The 18,024-nt window shown below is 42.9% G+C and overlaps 2 protein-coding genes across 7 annotated transcripts in view; one reads left to right on the top strand and one right to left on the bottom strand.

The window, feature by feature from the left end:
* Nucleotides 1–4,863, bottom strand: part of YME1L1 (YME1 like 1 ATPase) — a gene marked incomplete at its 5' end in the record, with an annotated part of 40,509 nt that extends 35,646 nt beyond the window's left edge. For both annotated transcript variants that reach the window (XM_080717041.1, XM_080717042.1), the window contains 2 exons: nt 1,375–1,530; nt 4,831–4,863. In XM_080717041.1, the coding sequence (XP_080573167.1) occupies nt 1,375–1,530; nt 4,831–4,863 (189 nt within the window). The remainder of the gene's footprint in view (nt 1–1,374; nt 1,531–4,830) is intronic.
* Nucleotides 4,864–6,444: 1,581 nt separating this feature from the next.
* Nucleotides 6,445–18,024, top strand: part of MASTL (microtubule associated serine/threonine kinase like) — a gene marked incomplete at both ends in the record, with an annotated part of 30,001 nt that continues 18,421 nt past the window's right edge. For 3 of the 5 annotated variants that reach the window (XM_080717103.1, XM_080717102.1, XM_080717101.1), the window contains 6 exons: nt 6,508–6,627; nt 9,333–9,470; nt 14,021–14,160; nt 15,935–16,023; nt 16,907–17,013; nt 17,657–17,807. In XM_080717103.1, the coding sequence (XP_080573229.1) occupies nt 9,351–9,470; nt 14,021–14,160; nt 15,935–16,023; nt 16,907–17,013; nt 17,657–17,807 (607 nt within the window). Of the gene's footprint in view, nt 6,628–9,332; nt 9,471–14,020; nt 14,161–15,934; nt 16,024–16,906; nt 17,014–17,656; nt 17,808–18,024 lie in introns of all 5 variants that reach the window. The other 2 variants (XM_080717100.1, XM_080717099.1) reach the window with 1 other exon arrangement.

Below are 18,024 nucleotides of genomic sequence, written 5' to 3'. Positions count from 1 at the left end.
AGAACATGATCACAGAGGAGTTTTCTTTCTCTCACCTACATTAATATTTTCCGAAACTTCTAAAATAAGCACAGTTTTGCATGCAGCAATTCTATACACACAGTAACCTCCCAGCTGAGGTCTGTGAGCAGCGCGGGAGAGCACAGGATGGCAGGTTACGTGGAGAGAGGAAGCAGCCGCACGCGGCCTTTGTTATAGTGCGTGATTTCAACTGTTCTATTTGACTTCAGTTGCTGCTGTTAACCTCTTACTGTGTCTCATCTATAGTCAACTGGCTAGTATTCCCAGTAGTAAGGTTCTCTTGGCTTGCAACTTTCAGTATCAGAACAGAGAAGGCCAATAAATTGACTACAGAAAAAGCAATGGAACCACCCAACAGAATAAAAGTGTAAGAATGACAAACTTTTCATCTTAGTAAAATTTTATCTGACCTGACAAACCCTCCGCCCCAAAGCAAACTTTTTCTACCCTTCTACTGTTCTCTGCCAGGGCTCCTAATATCAAGAGTAAGAACATACACTATTTATGGGTGAGAGACTTTTGGAGCGGGGCGTGGTGGCGCATGCTTGTAATCCCAGTACTTGGGAGGCTGAGACAGGAGGATCACTCAGGTTTGAAGCCAGTCTCAGCCACTTAGTGAGGCTCTCAGCAACTTAGTGAGACCCTGTTTCCAAAAAAAATATAAAACAGGTCCAAGCTATAGCCCTCGGAGGTAAAAGGCCCCTGAGTTCCATCCCCAGTACCACAAAAAAAAAAAAAAAGAGACTTTTGGAAAACTTAACTAGAGATTATGAAATCTTGTCTATGGAAAATGTGTTCTGGATGTGTGATTACTTTATTAACAAACCTTGTAAATACAATCATCCTTAAGTCCATAATTCCCTATTTCCTAGGCATCACTGGTTATATAATTACATGATACTGAAAGTATGGCTTCCTAGCTTAAACATTTCATTTTTCAAGTACCCATATTCTAATTATTAGTTATACTGAAGGCTTCTGTAAGCTGGTAGATGAGATCCTCTTACTATGCTACCTGCCCCCAGACTTGGGGAGTTACGTATAGTCAGCTGCCCAAGAGCTCACTGTTCCTGTTGGAGAAACACAAAATAGTATCTGACTGCTGTCACGCACAAGTAGTAAGCTAGAAGGTGAATACCAAATACAATGCCATATGAAAAAAATGTTTTAATTAAGTGAGCAAATAAAACAAAAGAAGTATGTATGATAAAGGCCAGAGTTAGTTATGTTTAATTACAAAGAAGATTAAGCTGAAGGCAGAAAGGCACAATGCAGAGAGAGTTTATCAAACACGACCCGCTCAAATTTACTATCGAGAAGGCTTTCTCACACAATCAGGGTAAAAACTATTACCTCACAGCTGCCGGGGCCGCTGCCGCTGCCGCTGGGAGCCTCGTGCTCAGGAGACACATCTCGAGGCTGGTTCTGGGCAACTGACGTATTGACAGAAACACTTATGTTTTTTGGTGAATGGAAGGCACTGATGAGATGACTGAGAGGAACCGTAACCTGGAAAAAGACGAAAGTTCAGGTTAAGTAACATGCTTTGAGAGAGAGAAAGAGAAGGGGGGGGGGTGTGTTCCTGGCACCATGATAAGGCTCTTCCCAGCTTCCAACTAGTTTCTGCTCACCATTAAATTGCCCAGTGTAAGGCACTCTGTTACAGCAGAAGACTAAGCCCCCTCTCACTTGGTAGATGGAGACAGCAAAGACTCATCAGTTCTGTGTCATGTCCCAGGTCACACAACTGGCACCGGCGGCGACAACACAAACCCAGGGGACCTGACTCAAAATTCTACACATGAAGACCCCTCCCCATCTCATGATGCTGATATAGAAATAAGTTCATGATCTGTCCATGGACGAAGCAGACTATAGCACGCATACCCATGTTAGTGCAAAGAAGAATAAATCTAATTTTAAAATGTATATCTCCAGATAATGAGATTATGGATGATCTTTATTTTCTTACCTATATTTTCTGCATTTTTTGACAAGAGTATATATTATTTTTTTCAGTCAGAAAGAGTAACTGCCATTTTCAATACATTCCACATAAAAATTTAAAAAAAGAAAGAAAAAGTAAAAGGCCAGGCATGGTGGAACATGCTTGTAATCCCAGCATTTTGGAGGCTGAGACAGGAGGATCCAGCCTCGGCTACTGCATACAACTCAGTGAGACCCTGTTTCCAAATAAAGACTAAGAATTAGGGCTGGGGGTGTAGCTCGAAGGTAGAATGCTTCTGGGTTCCATCCCCAGTACCACAAAAAAAAAAAAAAAGAAATAAAAAGAAAGAAATAAGAAACAGTAACTGCTTATTAACCACAGGAATCAAATTATTTGGTGATATATACCATCTGCCTATTTCTTTGAAAACGTTTATTTTAGGCCTGGGATATAGCTCAGTGGTAGAGCCCTCAAGTAGCAAATAGGAGGTCCTGAGATCAATCCACAGTATTGCAAAACATAAATAAAAAGTAAAAAATTAAGACTGATTTCTTCTTTGTGAAAAGCTGGTTTTCTGGGTCTTCTCTATTGCTACTATTTAAATTCGAGTGTTGCTGGGCATGGTGGCACACCCACTTGTAATCCCAATACTTGGGAGGTTGAGACAGGAAGATCACAGGTTCACCGTCAGCCCTAGCTACTTAGTGAGGCTCTCTGCAACTCAGTGAGACCTGTTTAAAAATAAATAAAAAACAGGGCTGGGGCTGTAGCTCAGGGGTAGAAGAATGCCCCGGGTTCCATCAGCAATACTGAAAAAAAAAAAAAAAAATCAAGTCTGTCCAACTAATTAAGCAACAAGGAATTCCAAATAGGTTCAACATTCTTGACAATATAAATGCTTAAGGGGTCTTGTATTTGAGCCCAGTTAAACCTTCCAAAAGCACATGAAATCCCTTTCCCATCTCTATCAACATCACACAGCAGTAACTCTCCATCCAGCCGATCTCTAAAATTTGGATTTTTTTTTTTTTTGGCAGTACTGGGGATTGAACCCAGGGGCATTCTACCTCTGAGCTATACCCCCAACCCTATTTTTTGTTCTTTATTTTGAAACAAGATCTCACTGAGTGGCAGAGGGCCTCACTAAGTAGTAGCTGAGGCTGTCCGCGAACCATGATCCTCCAGTCTCAGCCTTCTCAATACTGGGATTACAAATATGCGACACCACGCCCGGCTGAAAATTTGGGAGTTTTGATGTGAACTAAGTAGTTAAAAAAAAAAAAGTTTAATGCTGTTTTCAGCAGGCCAGGACACACTTCCTTTTCAGGCAATTGCTAGAACTCCTCCGACACTGTCATCTTGGCACACAGCACCTTCTGTTGTTTCCAGCTGATCAAACCAGAAACATCTCACTCTGCCAGCCAGCTCTCACACCTAATCTCTCATGGAACTCCATTCTTTCTTCAAAACAAAAGTCCTCCCTTCTTTACATTAACTATTGCCAACACTTCATTTGGGTAACATCCCTCTCTGGAATTAGTGTGCCAACATCCTTAATTGATAACATTCCGCACAGCAAGAATCCCGAGTGATTTGTTAAAAAGCTGATAGTGTTTTAAAACTGTCAATGGTTCCCAAATCCAAACACCCTAAGCTACCTTAAGGCTTCGGGCCAATCTCCCCTCTGACACTGCTCCCTTTAACCACTATGCTCTAGTCACCGGACTTTTATTTTTATTCTTCCAGTCTATTAAACTCTTTCCTCTCTCAGGATCTTCTGGTTTTGTTTTGATTAGTGCTGAAGGAACCCAGAGCATTCTACCTCTCACTACAACCCCAGCCCTTTTGTTTTGTTTGAAACAGGGTGGTTTTTTCTGAATGTCTGAAATACCTGTCCACTCTTCACCAGACTCACGCCTATTCATCTTTACATCATTTACTAGTAAGATACCACATTAAAAAAAAATCCACATTTGCTTTGCTCACCTGCTGCCCAATAACTAACTCACTTCAATTTTCAGCTAGTATTCAGCTATTATTCTTTAAGTATTTGTTACCAGCACAAAAAAGGAGGAGTTGGAGTTAAACAAAGGAACACAGATCATATTCTAGGAGTGTCAGTTCAAACAAAAATCTAATCTGTATGTTCTCGAAACCCTGTCTGCAAACAGAGAGCACTTTCAAAAAAGAAAAAGGAAGCTTATCAAGTGTTGCCATTAAAAAGATGAATTTTGAAGTGAATCAAGAACAAAATATTATCACAAGTGATTATCCCTGAAATACAGTAGTCATCAAAACCCACTTGGAATCATTTTCCTCTGGCCTATCATTTGCTTTACAAAACGATGGGGACTTTAACCACAAATTACTCGAAAAAAAATATATGTTAGTCATTTCTGGCCAAAAAGAAAAAAAAAGTCATGGTGGTTAATCAAATTATTATAGCATGTTTGGGTTAAATCCCACTTAAAAGGGAAGAGTGAGAGGTCCGAAAGAGTCGAAAGGACGGAAAGAACATTCTTTACCCGCTCCATTGACATCCAAGAGAAGACTCCCCCCCAGCCCCCAGCCCAGAACGCCCGAACAATGCCCGCCGGGTTCCCGGGCAGTAATTCCACGCCATCAATCGGATGCGCACGCTCCCCATCCATCGCACGTCCAGCTCCCGCCTCCCCTTTAAAAGCTCGGCCGTCGGCCCGGCTCTCAGCCGATCCACTTTCAGCCCCGGGACACCGCGTTAGTAAGCCGCTCCCCGCGCTTCCACCGCTTCCGAAAATACGACCGATTCCACGAAGGCAACTGCAATACACTCGCGAACAGCACCGATGAAAAAAAAATGGCCCAACAGACGCCGGGCTCACCTGGGGCTGCACCGTGCTCGACAGGGAAAACATCTCCTCCCGGCCGCCAGCAACCTCGCCCGCCCGCCCAAACTGCCCCTCCGCCCTCGGCCGGCGGGGAGGCGCCGCGCCCTTCTCCGCTTCCCCGCCCGGCGCCCCTCACTCTGCCCAGACGCGGAAAATGGCCTCCGCTTCCTGCAGCTGCCGCGACGACGGCCCGCCCCGGAAGACAAAACTCTAAGCAACAGTACTTCCGGGGCAAGTGATCCCCGCCCCCCTCTCGCCTTTCCGGGAAGGGCAGTTCCGCGGCGTCCTGGGTTCCCCCAAAGGAAGTGATGTTAACCGGGAATAGGATCCCCAGAGTTTTTGCTCGCCCGTAATCCCAGGACCTGGGAAGCTGAGACGGGAAGATCGCAGGTTCGCGGACAGCCCACACGAGTAGACTATCAATAACCTAAGGAGACCCTGTTTCAAAGTAAAAATAGGAAGCCGGGCGTGGTGGTGTACGCTTGTAATCCCAGTACTTGGGAGGCTGAGACAGGAGGATCACAGGTTCGCGGCCAGCTTCAGCTACTTAGTGAGGCCCTGTTTCAAAATTAAAAAAAATAAAATACAGGGCTGGGGGTGTAGCTCAGAGGTAGAATGCCCCTGGGTCCAGTCCCCAGTGCCAATGAGTAAGTGAATACGGGGAAACGTCATTTACCCCGTTGAACCTTTATCGGACTCTGCAGCTTCCTTGTTTTCAGTGTGTTGATCTAATAAGGTTTGTTGGTTTTGTGGTTTGCCACGATACTGGGTTCTTCCTGCGGCTCTTGGTGTGTGCCGGTCAGGCCCAAGGCACCCCAGTCTCACCAGGGCTCAGCCATTCGCTTCCTGCGCATCCGGCGTCTCCGCCGTCTGTAACATTACTATTTCCCAAACCTCACCCCCGGCCACGGCTTCACAGAGCAGTCCCAACTGGTTTCTTTCGCGGGGGTGGGATGTCGCCAAGGGAGGGGGAAACTGCAGGTGTCTACAGCCTCGCTTGGAGACAGGGAGAAATCTCAAACCCTGCCTCGGATTTAGGTCCCAGTTGTTCCTCTTTTTTTTTTTATTGTATTTTTTAATTTTTGGCGCCCAAGAGCCGTTTGTGCCTCCGCCTTCGTAAAAAGTGATGAAAGCAGGGCGTGGTGGCGCACGCTTGTAATCCCAGCCTTAGGGGGGCTGGGACAGGAGGATCCCGGTTTGTAGACAGCCTCCACTACTTGGTGAGGCCCTTTGCAACTCAATGAGACCCCGTTTCAAAAATAAAGAAAAAATAGGGCTGGGGGTGTAGCTCGGAGGTAGAATACTGCCCCTGGATTCCATCCCCCAGTATCGCAAAAACAAAAAATCAAACGTCAACAGAGCCCAGGGTCCGCCTCGGCTAAACCCGCAGCCGGAAGGAGAGTGCGGGCGTTCCCACGCCCCCGCGCGCTCCCGCATCTATTTAAAGGAGGCGGTGGGGGCGTGGCCAAGCGCGACGCCGCGGCGCGGTGACGTCACGGCAGCGCGGTGCGTGGGCGGAGCCTCACTTTGAACCTGCTTGGCGGGAGTGCGGCTGGGAAGGGCCTGGGCCGCTGGCCGGCCGCTGTCCTCGCCCCGCGCTGCCCCGCGATGGAGCCCACCGCGGAGGGCGAGGAGAATGGAGCGAGCGCGGCGGCAGGGCAGTGCGTGAATACGATCGCGGTGCCCAGGGCTCCCTCCATTGAAGAATTCACCATCGTGAAGCCCATCAGCCGGGGCGCCTTCGGGAAAGTGTATCTGGGGCAGAAAGGCAGCAAGCTGTATGCAGTGAAGGTAAGGCGTCTGGACCGACTGAAGAAAGGGCGAAGGTCCGCTCTCGGCGTCTTTTCCGTCCTCTGACTTGAGGCCGCTGGAGCAACTTGGCTGACGCCTGCAGAGACTTGCGAGCTGACTTCTCTGGGCTGATGCCAGCGATCAGGTTAAGTCCTCTGCCCTGCCCATCGCTCCTGTCCTAGGAGCCACTGCCCAGTAGCAAGGCTTGACTTCCTTCGCCCTGGCCAGTGCTAGCGAAGGAGGAAACCGAGGCTGAGGATGCAGGGTCTTGACCTAAGTGGTTAGTGCTTAAAGCCACAGCCGCGTTTCATCTCCAACCCAGACCTGACTCACGTTTATAAGTACCAATACTTTTAAGTCGTTGGTGTCTTTCCTTGTCTTTTCGCTTTGACATACAGAATCGCTAAAGTTTTTCTATCGGGGAAGAGTGATTAGCTTGTAGGCACTGATTTCAGCTTTGACTCTAGCCAGAAGGAAGCTGTATTATTTTGATAAGTCTGTTAATTTTTACATGTTACTGTTTCCTTTTTTTTTTTTTTTTTTTTTTTTTTTTTGGTGGTGGTACTGGGGATGGAACCCAGAGGCTTTCTACCTCTGGGCTGTACTCCCAGACCTATTTTTATATATTATTTGGAAACAGGATCTCACTAAGTTGCTGAGAGCCTCACTAAGTAGCTGAGGCTGGCTTCGAACCTGCGCGATCCTCCTGTCTCAGCCTCCCAAGTGCAAGGCGTGTGCCACCACTCCAGACTCTCCCTGTTTTTTTTTTTTGTGTATATATATATATATATATATATATATATATATATATATATATCTTCTGCATACTTTCTACTAATTTAGCCTTTACCAGGATTGTTTGGAATTTCCAAGTTTGTAATAGTCACTTCCAGATTATATTTTAATTCTATGTGTTTGATATAGATTAAAATTTGATCTGCTTGTACCACAGAAGATGTCCTTAAACAAACTTTGTTTTTCCTCTTCCAAACTTTCCATTGTGAGATCTAGAATGTACTTTATTTAAGGAGCAAGTTGAAGTATGTTCTACATCAGTCCTTTCGTCCTTGCAGCAGTGTATGTCGTCCTAAAAACGTTCGACATATTTGAAGCTTCTGTCCACTCTTGGTTCTCATCCATTGTCAAAGTTGCAGATGGAACACCTTTCAGCACCGAGTGACAGAAGAGGGGACTCCCGCAGACTTCAGTGCAATCTCAGCTTCCTGTTAAGCAGTGCCAAGGGAATTGCCAGCACTTGTCTCCAGATTATACTTAGTAATCTTCCCACCTAACTGCCGAAACAGCGGACTTCTGTATTCCCTCTCTCCTTTAACAGCACCAGCATCATCTCTTTCCTTTCCTAGAAACCCGACTCGCTGTAACTTGCTTCTGTTTATCACTGCCCACTTTAATAATCAACTTCTCTCAGTATTCTTAAGGAAAGAAAGTAAGGCAGGGCTGTATCATGTATTAAAGAATTCATTAAATACTCTAAGGAATGCTTTCTGCTCCTTCAGCGGTATTGAGAATTGATCTGACTATTCAGTTTAGTGCTCCAAATTTAGTGTAGATTATAGTTTTGTTTCTCTGCCAATTACCTCGAAACTTAAGAGTGTGATAAGTTGTTTGCCATAAGACAGTATCGGACAGTTTCAGAAATTCTAATTATTCATGTTAAGTGACGCAAACAAACTTTCACTCTTTTGATTCTCTTCCTAGCCACGTGTGTGTGTATATACGTACATATATTTGTATATGTTCATATGTATTTAATTTTTGATTCTTTGATGGTTATGTGTGTGTATATATAGAGAGAGTGCTATTATGTCATGCCCAGCCAGATTCCTGGTCATATGGGAGCTTATTAGAAACATTACTATCTTGTACTTTTGTTATAAAAGACCAGAACAGTGGGCGTGGTGGTGCACGCTTGTAATCCCAGTACTTGGGAGGCTGAGATAGAAAGATCGCAGGTTTGCAGCCTGCCTCAGCTACTGAGAGAGGCCCTCTGCAACTTATGAGACCCTGTTTCAAAATAAAAAGAATAAAAAGTCGGGCTGGGTGTGGAGCTCAGAGGTAGAATGACCCTGGGTTCAATCCCCAGTACCCCCCCATACATACACACACACACACACACACACACACACAGCAAAACAGAAATTACCTACTGCAAATATATAGATCAGTCAGGGAGCATTTATTTATCTTTTTTTTTTTTTTTTTTTTTTTTTTGGTGGTACTGGGGTTCCTGGAAGCCCTTCTATCTCCAGGCTACACTCCCAGACCTATTTTATACTTTTTATGTGGAAACAGGGTCTCTTAAGCCAGCAAGGCTGGCTCCAAACCAGCGCGATCCTCCTGTCTCCGCCTCCATCCTCCTGTCTCCGCCTCCCAAGAGCAGGGATTACAAGCGTGCGCCACCACACCCGACAGGGAGAATTTATTCAATATTTTTCCCTTTCCAAATGGATGTGATGCTTTTCCACTTGATACCACGATGAGCAGGTCTGTCTTGATAATGTTTTCTTCTCATTTGTTTTACCATTCTAGCTATTTTTCTGTCCCAGCTTCCTGATGGCGTGTGAGTCCCAAAGGACATTCACATGCTTTTTCTCGCTGTTTTTTTTAATGTTGGCCACGTGGAAACCTGAGAACACTGTGTAATAACAAAATCAATTCATTTGTCATCATGTTTTCTGTTCTAGGTTGTCAAAAAAGCAGATATGATCAATAAAAATATGACTCATCAGGTCCAGGCTGAGAGAGATGCCCTAGCACTGAGCAAGAGTCCTTTCATTGTCCACTTGTATTACTCGCTGCAGTCAGCAAGCAATGTCTACTTGGTGAGTCAAGAATTGCCCATTTTCTCTGCAAAAGCCATCAGTGATGTAAGAGCACAAAAATCTTGGGTTAAGCATACCTGCATTTGATCCCAGCTCTGCCAATCACTTAACTTTCGGGTCTTGGCCAAGTTATCTGTTGCATTGACTAGAGCTCACCAAAGGTAAAAACCTCCATAGGATGTCTGTATATGTGTGTGTGCACATACATAGAGACACAGAGAGAGATTTGTGTTAAGGAATGGGCTCAGAAGGCAGGCATGGTGGAGGCTGTGACTGGAGGATCGCGGTTCACAGCCAGCCTCAGCTACTTAGCGAGGCCCTCCGCAATGTAGTGAGACCTTGTTTCAAAATAAAAGAATAAAAAATGGGGCCGGGGGTGTAGTTCGGAGGTAGAATACGCCTGGGTCCCATCCCCAGTACCACAAAAAAGAAAAAAAAAAAGGACTTGAATGAAATTCCTCAACTTGATAGATATTGGCCATGTCCTAAAATGCTTATGTCTTAGAATTAATGGAATAAGTAAATTTTTATTTTTTTTTACTACAATATTTTTACTTTTATTTTTTTATTTTTTTTACTTTTTTTACTACAATATTTTTACTTTTATTTATTTTTACTACAATATTTTTACTTTTATTTTTTTTTACTTTTTACAATATTTTTACTTTTATTTATTTATTTATTTGTTTATTTTTGTGGTACTAGAAATTGAACCCAGAGGCATTTTACCTCTGAGCTACACCCTAGGCACTTTTTATATTTTTCATTTTGAAGGTCTCGCTAAGTTGTTGAGAGGCTCACGACATTGCTGAGGGTGGTCTTGAACCTACAATCCTCCTGTCTCAGCCTCCCAAGTACTGGGATTATACAGGCATGTACCATCACACCCGGCTCTTCATAATTTTTGCGGTGCTGGGGATGGAACCTGGGGCCTTGCACGTGCTAGGCAAACTCTACCTCTGAGTTCCATGTATAGCTCTATTATTATTTGTTCCTGAAATTGCATACTAGACCTTATTTTATTTACCTAACCTCATCACTTGGTTAGATCCTTGATGCTCAAAATGTGATCCACAGAGAAAGAGCATCAGCACTAGCTGAGATCAGATTAGGAGTGCGGGAGCCGGGGATGCAGCTCAGCGGTCGCATCCTTCCTAGGATGCACAAGGCCCTGTTCAGTCCCCAGCGCCACACAGAGAAAGAAGAATCTCTAGCCGCGCTCTGAATCTGCTTAGACATGAGGTGTCTAGCTCGTTAGGTGGAAGTCACTGAAAAGGACTCAGCATCACTTTGCTTTATTACTGCCAAAAATACCTAACCCAAATCAGATCATGAGGAAATAACCTGAAATTAAAGGACCTCAGTAAATGAGCCTGCTCTCTTCAAAAGTGTTTGTATTGTGACTTTTTCACCTACAAAAGAGGCTTAACAATTACCCCAGATAAAAGGACACTAAAAAGCTCTAACAGCTACATACCACGCATGGTCCTGGTCTGGGACTGGCGGGTAGCAGCGTGAGGAGAGGTACTATAAAGGACAACATTGAGATGGTCAGAGAAGTTGGAATATGGACTGTATATTAGATAATAGCGTTATGTTGGATTTAAGGTTTTTGAATGTTACTGCACTGAAGTTACACGAGCATATCTTTTTAAAATTTTTATTGGTGCACTGTAGTCATACATCTTTTTTTTTGTGTGTGTGGTACTGGGGTTCCTGGAAGCCCTTCTACCTCCAGGCTACACTCCCAGACCTATTTTTATACTTTTTTATTTGGAAACAGGGTCTCTTAAGCCAGCGCGGCTGGCTTTCGAACCTGTGCGATGCTCCTGTCTCTGCCTCCCAAACGCGGGGATTATAGGCGTGCGTCACCACGCCCGGCGTAGTCATCCATCTTAATGGGATCCAAGATGGTGGAGACATACATGCGCACATCACCCAATTAGCCCTTACCCTATTCCCACCCCAACATAAGGATATCTTATTGGAAGATTCTTGATAAAGAATTTAGTGGTAGCAGATCATATTCTTTTCAAATTTATTCTTGAATAATTCAGCCAAAAAAAAAAAATTGGAAGAATACTGAGGATTGAACCCAGGGACATTCCTCTGTCTCTGTGTGTGTGTGTGTGTGTGTGTGTGTGTGTGTGTGTGTGTTTGGGTGGTACTGAATATTGAACTGGGGGCACTGAGCTGCACCCTCAGTCCTATTTTATTTTTTATTTTGAAACAGGGTCTCACTAAGTTACAGAGGGCTTCACTAGGTTGCTGAGGCTGATCTTGAGCCTGTAATCCTCCTGTCTCAGCCTCCCAAGTACTGGAATTAGAAGTGTGTGCCACCACACCGGGCTTGACCTAGGGGGAGTCTACTGCGTACCCAGCCCTTTTTATTGTGACACAGGTTCTGCTAAGTTACTGTGCTCTGGCCTCGAACCTGTGATGCATTAGTCTCAGCCTTCCACCCACTGGGATTACAAGTCTGCACCACTATGCCTGACTTTAGCAAAAATTTTTAAATTACACATCAGCTGAGTGCAGTGCTGTTTACCTATAGTTCCATCTAAATGGGAGGTTGAGGTAGAAGGATCTCTTGAACCCAAGAGTTTGAGACCAGCCTGGGAAACATTAGCATCTCAAAAAAATAAAAATTATAATTAATGCAAAAAAACTATAATTAGACATGATAGTACATGCCTGCCTGTAATCCCAGTATTTGCGAGGCTGAGACAGAAAGATTGCAGGCTTAAGGCCAGCCTCAGCAACTTAGTGAGACCGTTTCAAAAAATAAATAAAGCTGGGCGTGGTGGCGCACATTTGTAATCCCAGCGCTTGGGAGGGTGAGTCAGGAGGATCATGCAGGTTCGAAGCCAGCCTCAGCTACTTAGTGAGGTTCTCAGCAACTTAGTGAGACCCTGTTTCCAAATAAAATATAAAATAGGTCTGGGAGTATAGCCCGGAGGTAGAAAGCCCCTGGGTTCCATCCCCAGTACCACACACACACACACAAATAATAATAATAAATAAATAAGCCGGGCATGGTGGTGCACGCTTTTAATCCTAGCATTAGGGAGGCTGAGACAGGAGGATCACAGTTCGAAGACAGCCTTAGCTACTTAGTGAGGCTCTTTGCAACTCAGTGAGACCCTGTTTCAAAATAATGAATAAAAAGTAGGGCTGGGGGTGTAGCTCAGAGGTAGAGTGCCCTTGGGTTCCATCCCCAGTACTGCAAATATAAAAAATATAAAATAGGGCTGGGATGTGTAGCTTAGAAGTAGAATACTCCTGAGTTTAATCCTCGGTTACCAAAATAAAAAAAAAAAATGCACATTTTGCTATTGTTGCCAGGAATTTTTAAGTTAAATGATTTATCTGAGAAATACACATACATGTTATAAGTAATACTTATGTTGATTATATATTACTTTATAATCTGCAAATAGTCTGTATTGTATAGATGCTAAAAATTAATAGACATATATAAAGAAAAAAAACCAAATGTGGCAAATGCTAATAATTGGTGAATCTAGAAGAAAGGAAGGCATTCTAAGGCTGGGCTTGGTGCTGCACACCCATAATCCCAGTACTTGAGAGGTGGAGGCAGAAGATCACAGGTTCGAGGACAACCTCAATTAGTGAGCCACTGGCCAACCTAGCAAGACCATGTTTCAAAATGAAAAAATATATGTGTGTGTGTGTGTGTGTGTGTGTGTGTGTGTGTGTGTATGTATATATACGTGTGTATATATATATATATATATATATATATATATATATATATACACATACACATGGCTGGGGGTGTAGCTTGGAAGAACACTCCTGGGTTCAATCCCCAGTACCACATACTCACAAAAAGAAGAATCACTAGATTAATTTTTTTTTTTGAAACTGGGAATAGAACCCTGAGGCATTCTCCCTCCAAGCTACACCCCCAGCCCTATTTTTTAGTCTTTATTTTGAAACAGGGTCTCCCTAAGTTGCAGAGGGCCTCATTAAGGAGCTGATATGTCTGCTAACCTGCGATCCTCCTGTCTCAGCCTCCCAAGTACAGGGATTACAAGTGTGCGTCAGCACGCTCAACTCTGAGTTTAATTTTAATTAAAAACTCTGTTAACATGAGCAGTGGTGGCAAGCAAATGCATTTGGAGGGCTGGGAATGTCGCTCAGTGGTGGGGCATGTGCCGAGCACGTGGGAGACCTTGTGTTCAATCCCAAACACTGCTCCCAAAAAAGGACAAAATGTGTTTTGCTATAGTACCATGCAAAAATATGTAACTATAAGGCCCAAAGACCGTATTTTTTTTTTTTTTTGGTGGTACTAGGGTTCCTGGAAGCCCTTCTACCTCCGGGCTACACTCCCAGACCTATTTTATATTTTTGAAACAGGGTCTCTTACGCCAGCCCGGCTGGCTTCGAACCTGCGCGATCCTCCTGTCTCCGCCTCCCAAGCGCGGGGATTACAAGCGTGCGCCACCACGCCCGGCTTCAAAGACCGTATTTTAAGTAATGATTTTGTTTTTATTTCACAATATTGAATTCCTTTTTGACAGGTAATGGAGTATCTTATTGGCGGGGATGTCAAGTCTCTGCTGCACATATATGGGTATTTTGATGAAGAGATGGCTGTGAAATATATTTCTGAAGTAGCATTGGCACTAGACTACCTCCACAGACACGGGATCATCCACAGGTAACGGGACTCCTCGCCAACTATTACTAAAAACACAAGGAATACAGCCGGGCGTGGTGGCGCACGCTTGTAATCCCAGCACTCAGGAGGCTGAGACTGGAGGATCGCGGTTCGCGGACAGCCTCAGCTACTTAGTGAGTCCCTCTGCAACTCAGTGAGACCCGGTTTCAAAATAAAGAATAAAAAAAAATAGGGCAGGAGGCGTAGCTTGGAGGACACATGCCCCTGGGTTCCACCCCCAGACTCACACACACACACAAAAAAACCAACAAAAACACAAGGAATCAAATTTTGTGTTAAATGTTAGATTCTTGAAGCTGAGGCAGGAGGATTTGCAAAATTCAAGACCAGCCTGGGCAACATAGCAAAGCTTATCTCAAAAAGAAAAAAAAAACGTTTAAATCTCAGATATTTGTAGTAACCATGTGCCCGTATTTTCAGGTTATCGATAACTTTCCAGATTAAGCAACAACTTGTGTGAGTTTATAAATTTCATTAACTCTTATCTCATGTTTTTAAAATATGTTCTTTTGATCATGAACATAGCATTTTAGTGTGGAATATACTGACGAGTTTTTCATTCCTACCATTATACAAAAGTGCTATATCTTGTAGTCCTAATTTACAGTTTTTTTTCTGTGCAAAGAAAGGCAGAGTTATTCTGCTCTGTTAGAGAGTAGTCTTACCTTCCTTCAAAGAAATAAATGTAATTTTTACCCGGATTGAGGTTGATTTTATCTAACAAAGTAATTTATGTTAGTAGAATATCTAGTAAATAATGCAAAGACAATCAAGTATTAAATCATTTAACATTTTTGTAGATTCAAATATATATATATAAAAAGGCCGGGCATATTGATGCACGCCTATAATCCCAGTACTTGGGAGGCTGAGACAGGAGGATCACAGGTTCACGGCCAGTCCAAGCTACTTAGTGAGGTCCTCTGCAACTTAGTGAGACCCTGTTTCAAAATAAAGAATAAAAAATAAGGCTAGAGGTGTAGCTTGGAGGTTGAATGCCCTTGGGTTCAATCCCTAGTACCGATAAAAGTAAATATATATATGAGTGAGTATATATATAATGCTATGTATGTATATGTAATACATATATTATATATATAGTATATATCTCCAAAATGATGTTTCACTTTTAAGAGTTGCTTTCTACATTTTAAAAAAATTTTTTGCAGCACTGGGGATGAAACCAAGGTCATTCTACCTCTGAACCACACCCCCAACCCTGTTTTATTTTCTTTATTTTGAAAGAGAGTCCACTAAGTTTTGAAGTCCTCACTAAGTAAATAGCTGAGGTTGGCAGCAAACCTACGATCCTCCTGTCTCAGCTTCCCAAGTACTGGGATTACAAGCGTGCGCCACCATGCCTGGCACGTTCTACATTTTTAGAAGCCACTAATGAATGCCTTTATTTTAGAAGAAATAAAATTGTTTCCTCTATAACCTTGTCCTTCTCTTAGCCCCTCTGGACATTCTAACATCAAAACTAGCCTTTTTTTTGGGGGGGGGGTTGAGGGAGTACTGAGGGCTGAACCCAGGGGCATTTTACAGCCTAGCTATACCCTCAGCCCTTTTTATTTTTTATTTTGAAATAGGGTCTTGCAAAGTTGCTGAGAATCTCACTAAGCTACTGAGGCTGGCCTTGAACCTTCAATCCTCCTATTTCAGTCCCCAAAAACTGTGATTATAGGCATATGCCATCACACCCAGCTAAAAATGCCCTTTTTAAAATTATCTACTGTGCCTTTTGTATGTGCAGGGATTTGAAACCAGACAACATGCTTATTTCTAATGAGGGTCATATTAAACTGACAGATTTTGGCCTCTCCAAAGTGGCTTTGAACAGAGGTAAGAAATATAGCAGGTAAGTGCCTTTTTTAAGTAACAAATTTTAGAGACTATGTATTATTAACTTATACTGTCTTCTTTGTACTTTCTTTTCTTTTCTTTACACTAAATAAAATTAATAGTCATTTATTCTAAATTAAGCCAGAAAAATGTAACGGTATCTTTATTCTATTACAGATGAAAAGTGGGAGAGGGGAGTTGAGGTTGCAGCTAATAACTCAGTTAATAAGACTACTATAAAAAAAAAAATCCACGCCGGGCGTGATGGCACACACCTGTAATCCCAGCATTTGGGAGGCTGAGATAGTATGATCACAGTTTGCGGCCAGCCTCAGATACTTAGTGAGGTCCTTTGCAACTCAACGAAACCCTGTTTTAAAAGAAAGAATAAGAAATAGGGCAGGGGGTGTAGCTCAGAGGTAGAATGCCCCTCGATTCCATCAACCAATACCGCAAAAGAAAAAAATTAAAAAAAATAAATTAATTAATTAAAAAATAAAAAGTAACCGGGTATGGTGGTGCACGCTTATAATCCCCACACTTGAGGCAGAGATGGGAGTATCACACAGGTTCAAGCCAGCCTCGCTGGCTTAAGAGACCCTGTTTCCAAATAAAATATAAAAAATAGGTCTGGGAGTGTAGCCCGGAGGTAGAGGGTTTCATCCCCAGTACCACCAAAAAAAGAAAACAACAACAACAGAAAACACACTAGGGCTGGGGGTGTAGTTGGGTGGTAGAATGCCTCTGGGTTCCATCCCTGGTACCACTAAAAATAATAATAATAATATTAATAATAAGAGCAGAGTTCAGAACAAATGATTCTTAGCCAATGACATTTGAAGGCTTTAAAGAAATTCATATACTTTTTCCTTCGTCTATGTAGATATCAATATGATGGATATACTTACAACACCCTCAATGGCTAAACCTAAACAAGATTATTCAAGAACTCCAGGACAAGTGTTATCTCTTATCAGTTCTTTGGGATTTGTAAGTACTTGATAAGGAAAAAAAACCTTACGTAATTTATTCTTCTATGACTACCATATAAAATTTAACGTTTTCTTTAAAAATATCAAAATAGCCGGGCGTGGTGGCGCACGCTTGTAATCCCCGCGCTTGGGAGGCAGAGACAGGAGGATCGCGCAGGTTCGAAGCCAGCCGCGCGCGCTGGCTTAGGAGACCCTGTTTCCAAATAAAAATGTAAAAACAGGTCAGGGGGTGTAGCCCGGAGGCAGAAGGGCTTCCAGGAACCCCAGTACCACCAAAAAAAAAAAAAAAAAAAAAATCAAAATAGCTAGACATGGTGGCGCACATGTATAATCCCAGCATTCGGGAGGCTGAGACAGGAGGCTCATGGTTCACGGCCAGCCTCAGCTTCTTAGTGAGACCCTCTGCAACTCAGACCCTGTTTCAAAATAAAGAATAAAAATTAGGGCTGGACGTGTAGCTCAGAGTTAAAATGCCCCTGGGTTCCATCCCCAGTACTGGAAAAAAAAAAATAGATTTAAATATCAAATATGAGCTGACGTTACTTTGATAGTTTGTCTACTTAGATAGTATAACCGTTTATATACTTTGGTGGTTTTGTGAAGATAAATCAGCCTTTGTTTTAATTTTCTCTTTTTAATAGTTCACACCAGTTGCAGATAAAAATCAAGACTCTATAGATATCCTTTCGATCCATTTATCTGAAACATCACAGCTTTCTCAAGGATCAATTTGTCCTATGTCGATAGATCAAAAAGAGACTACTCCATATTCTAGCAAACAACTAAAATCATGTGAGTATAAGAGAAAATATGCTTTACTCCATTAAATGTATCCTTTAAACAATAAAAATATTTTCAATTTTCTAATATTAGTTTAATAATTGAAAATGCAGCCAGGTGTGGTGTCGCATGTTTGTAATCCCAGTACTTGGGAGGCTAAGATAGGAAGATTGCAGGTTCGAGGCCAACCTCGGCTACTTAGGCTCTCTGCAACTTAGTGAGACCCTGT

Source organism: Muscardinus avellanarius (genome assembly GCF_963383645.1).
Source record: "Muscardinus avellanarius genome assembly, chromosome: 20".
Classification (NCBI taxonomy): Eukaryota; Metazoa; Chordata; class Mammalia; order Rodentia; family Gliridae; genus Muscardinus; species Muscardinus avellanarius.
This window is presented reverse-complemented; position numbering and strand designations above follow the sequence as displayed.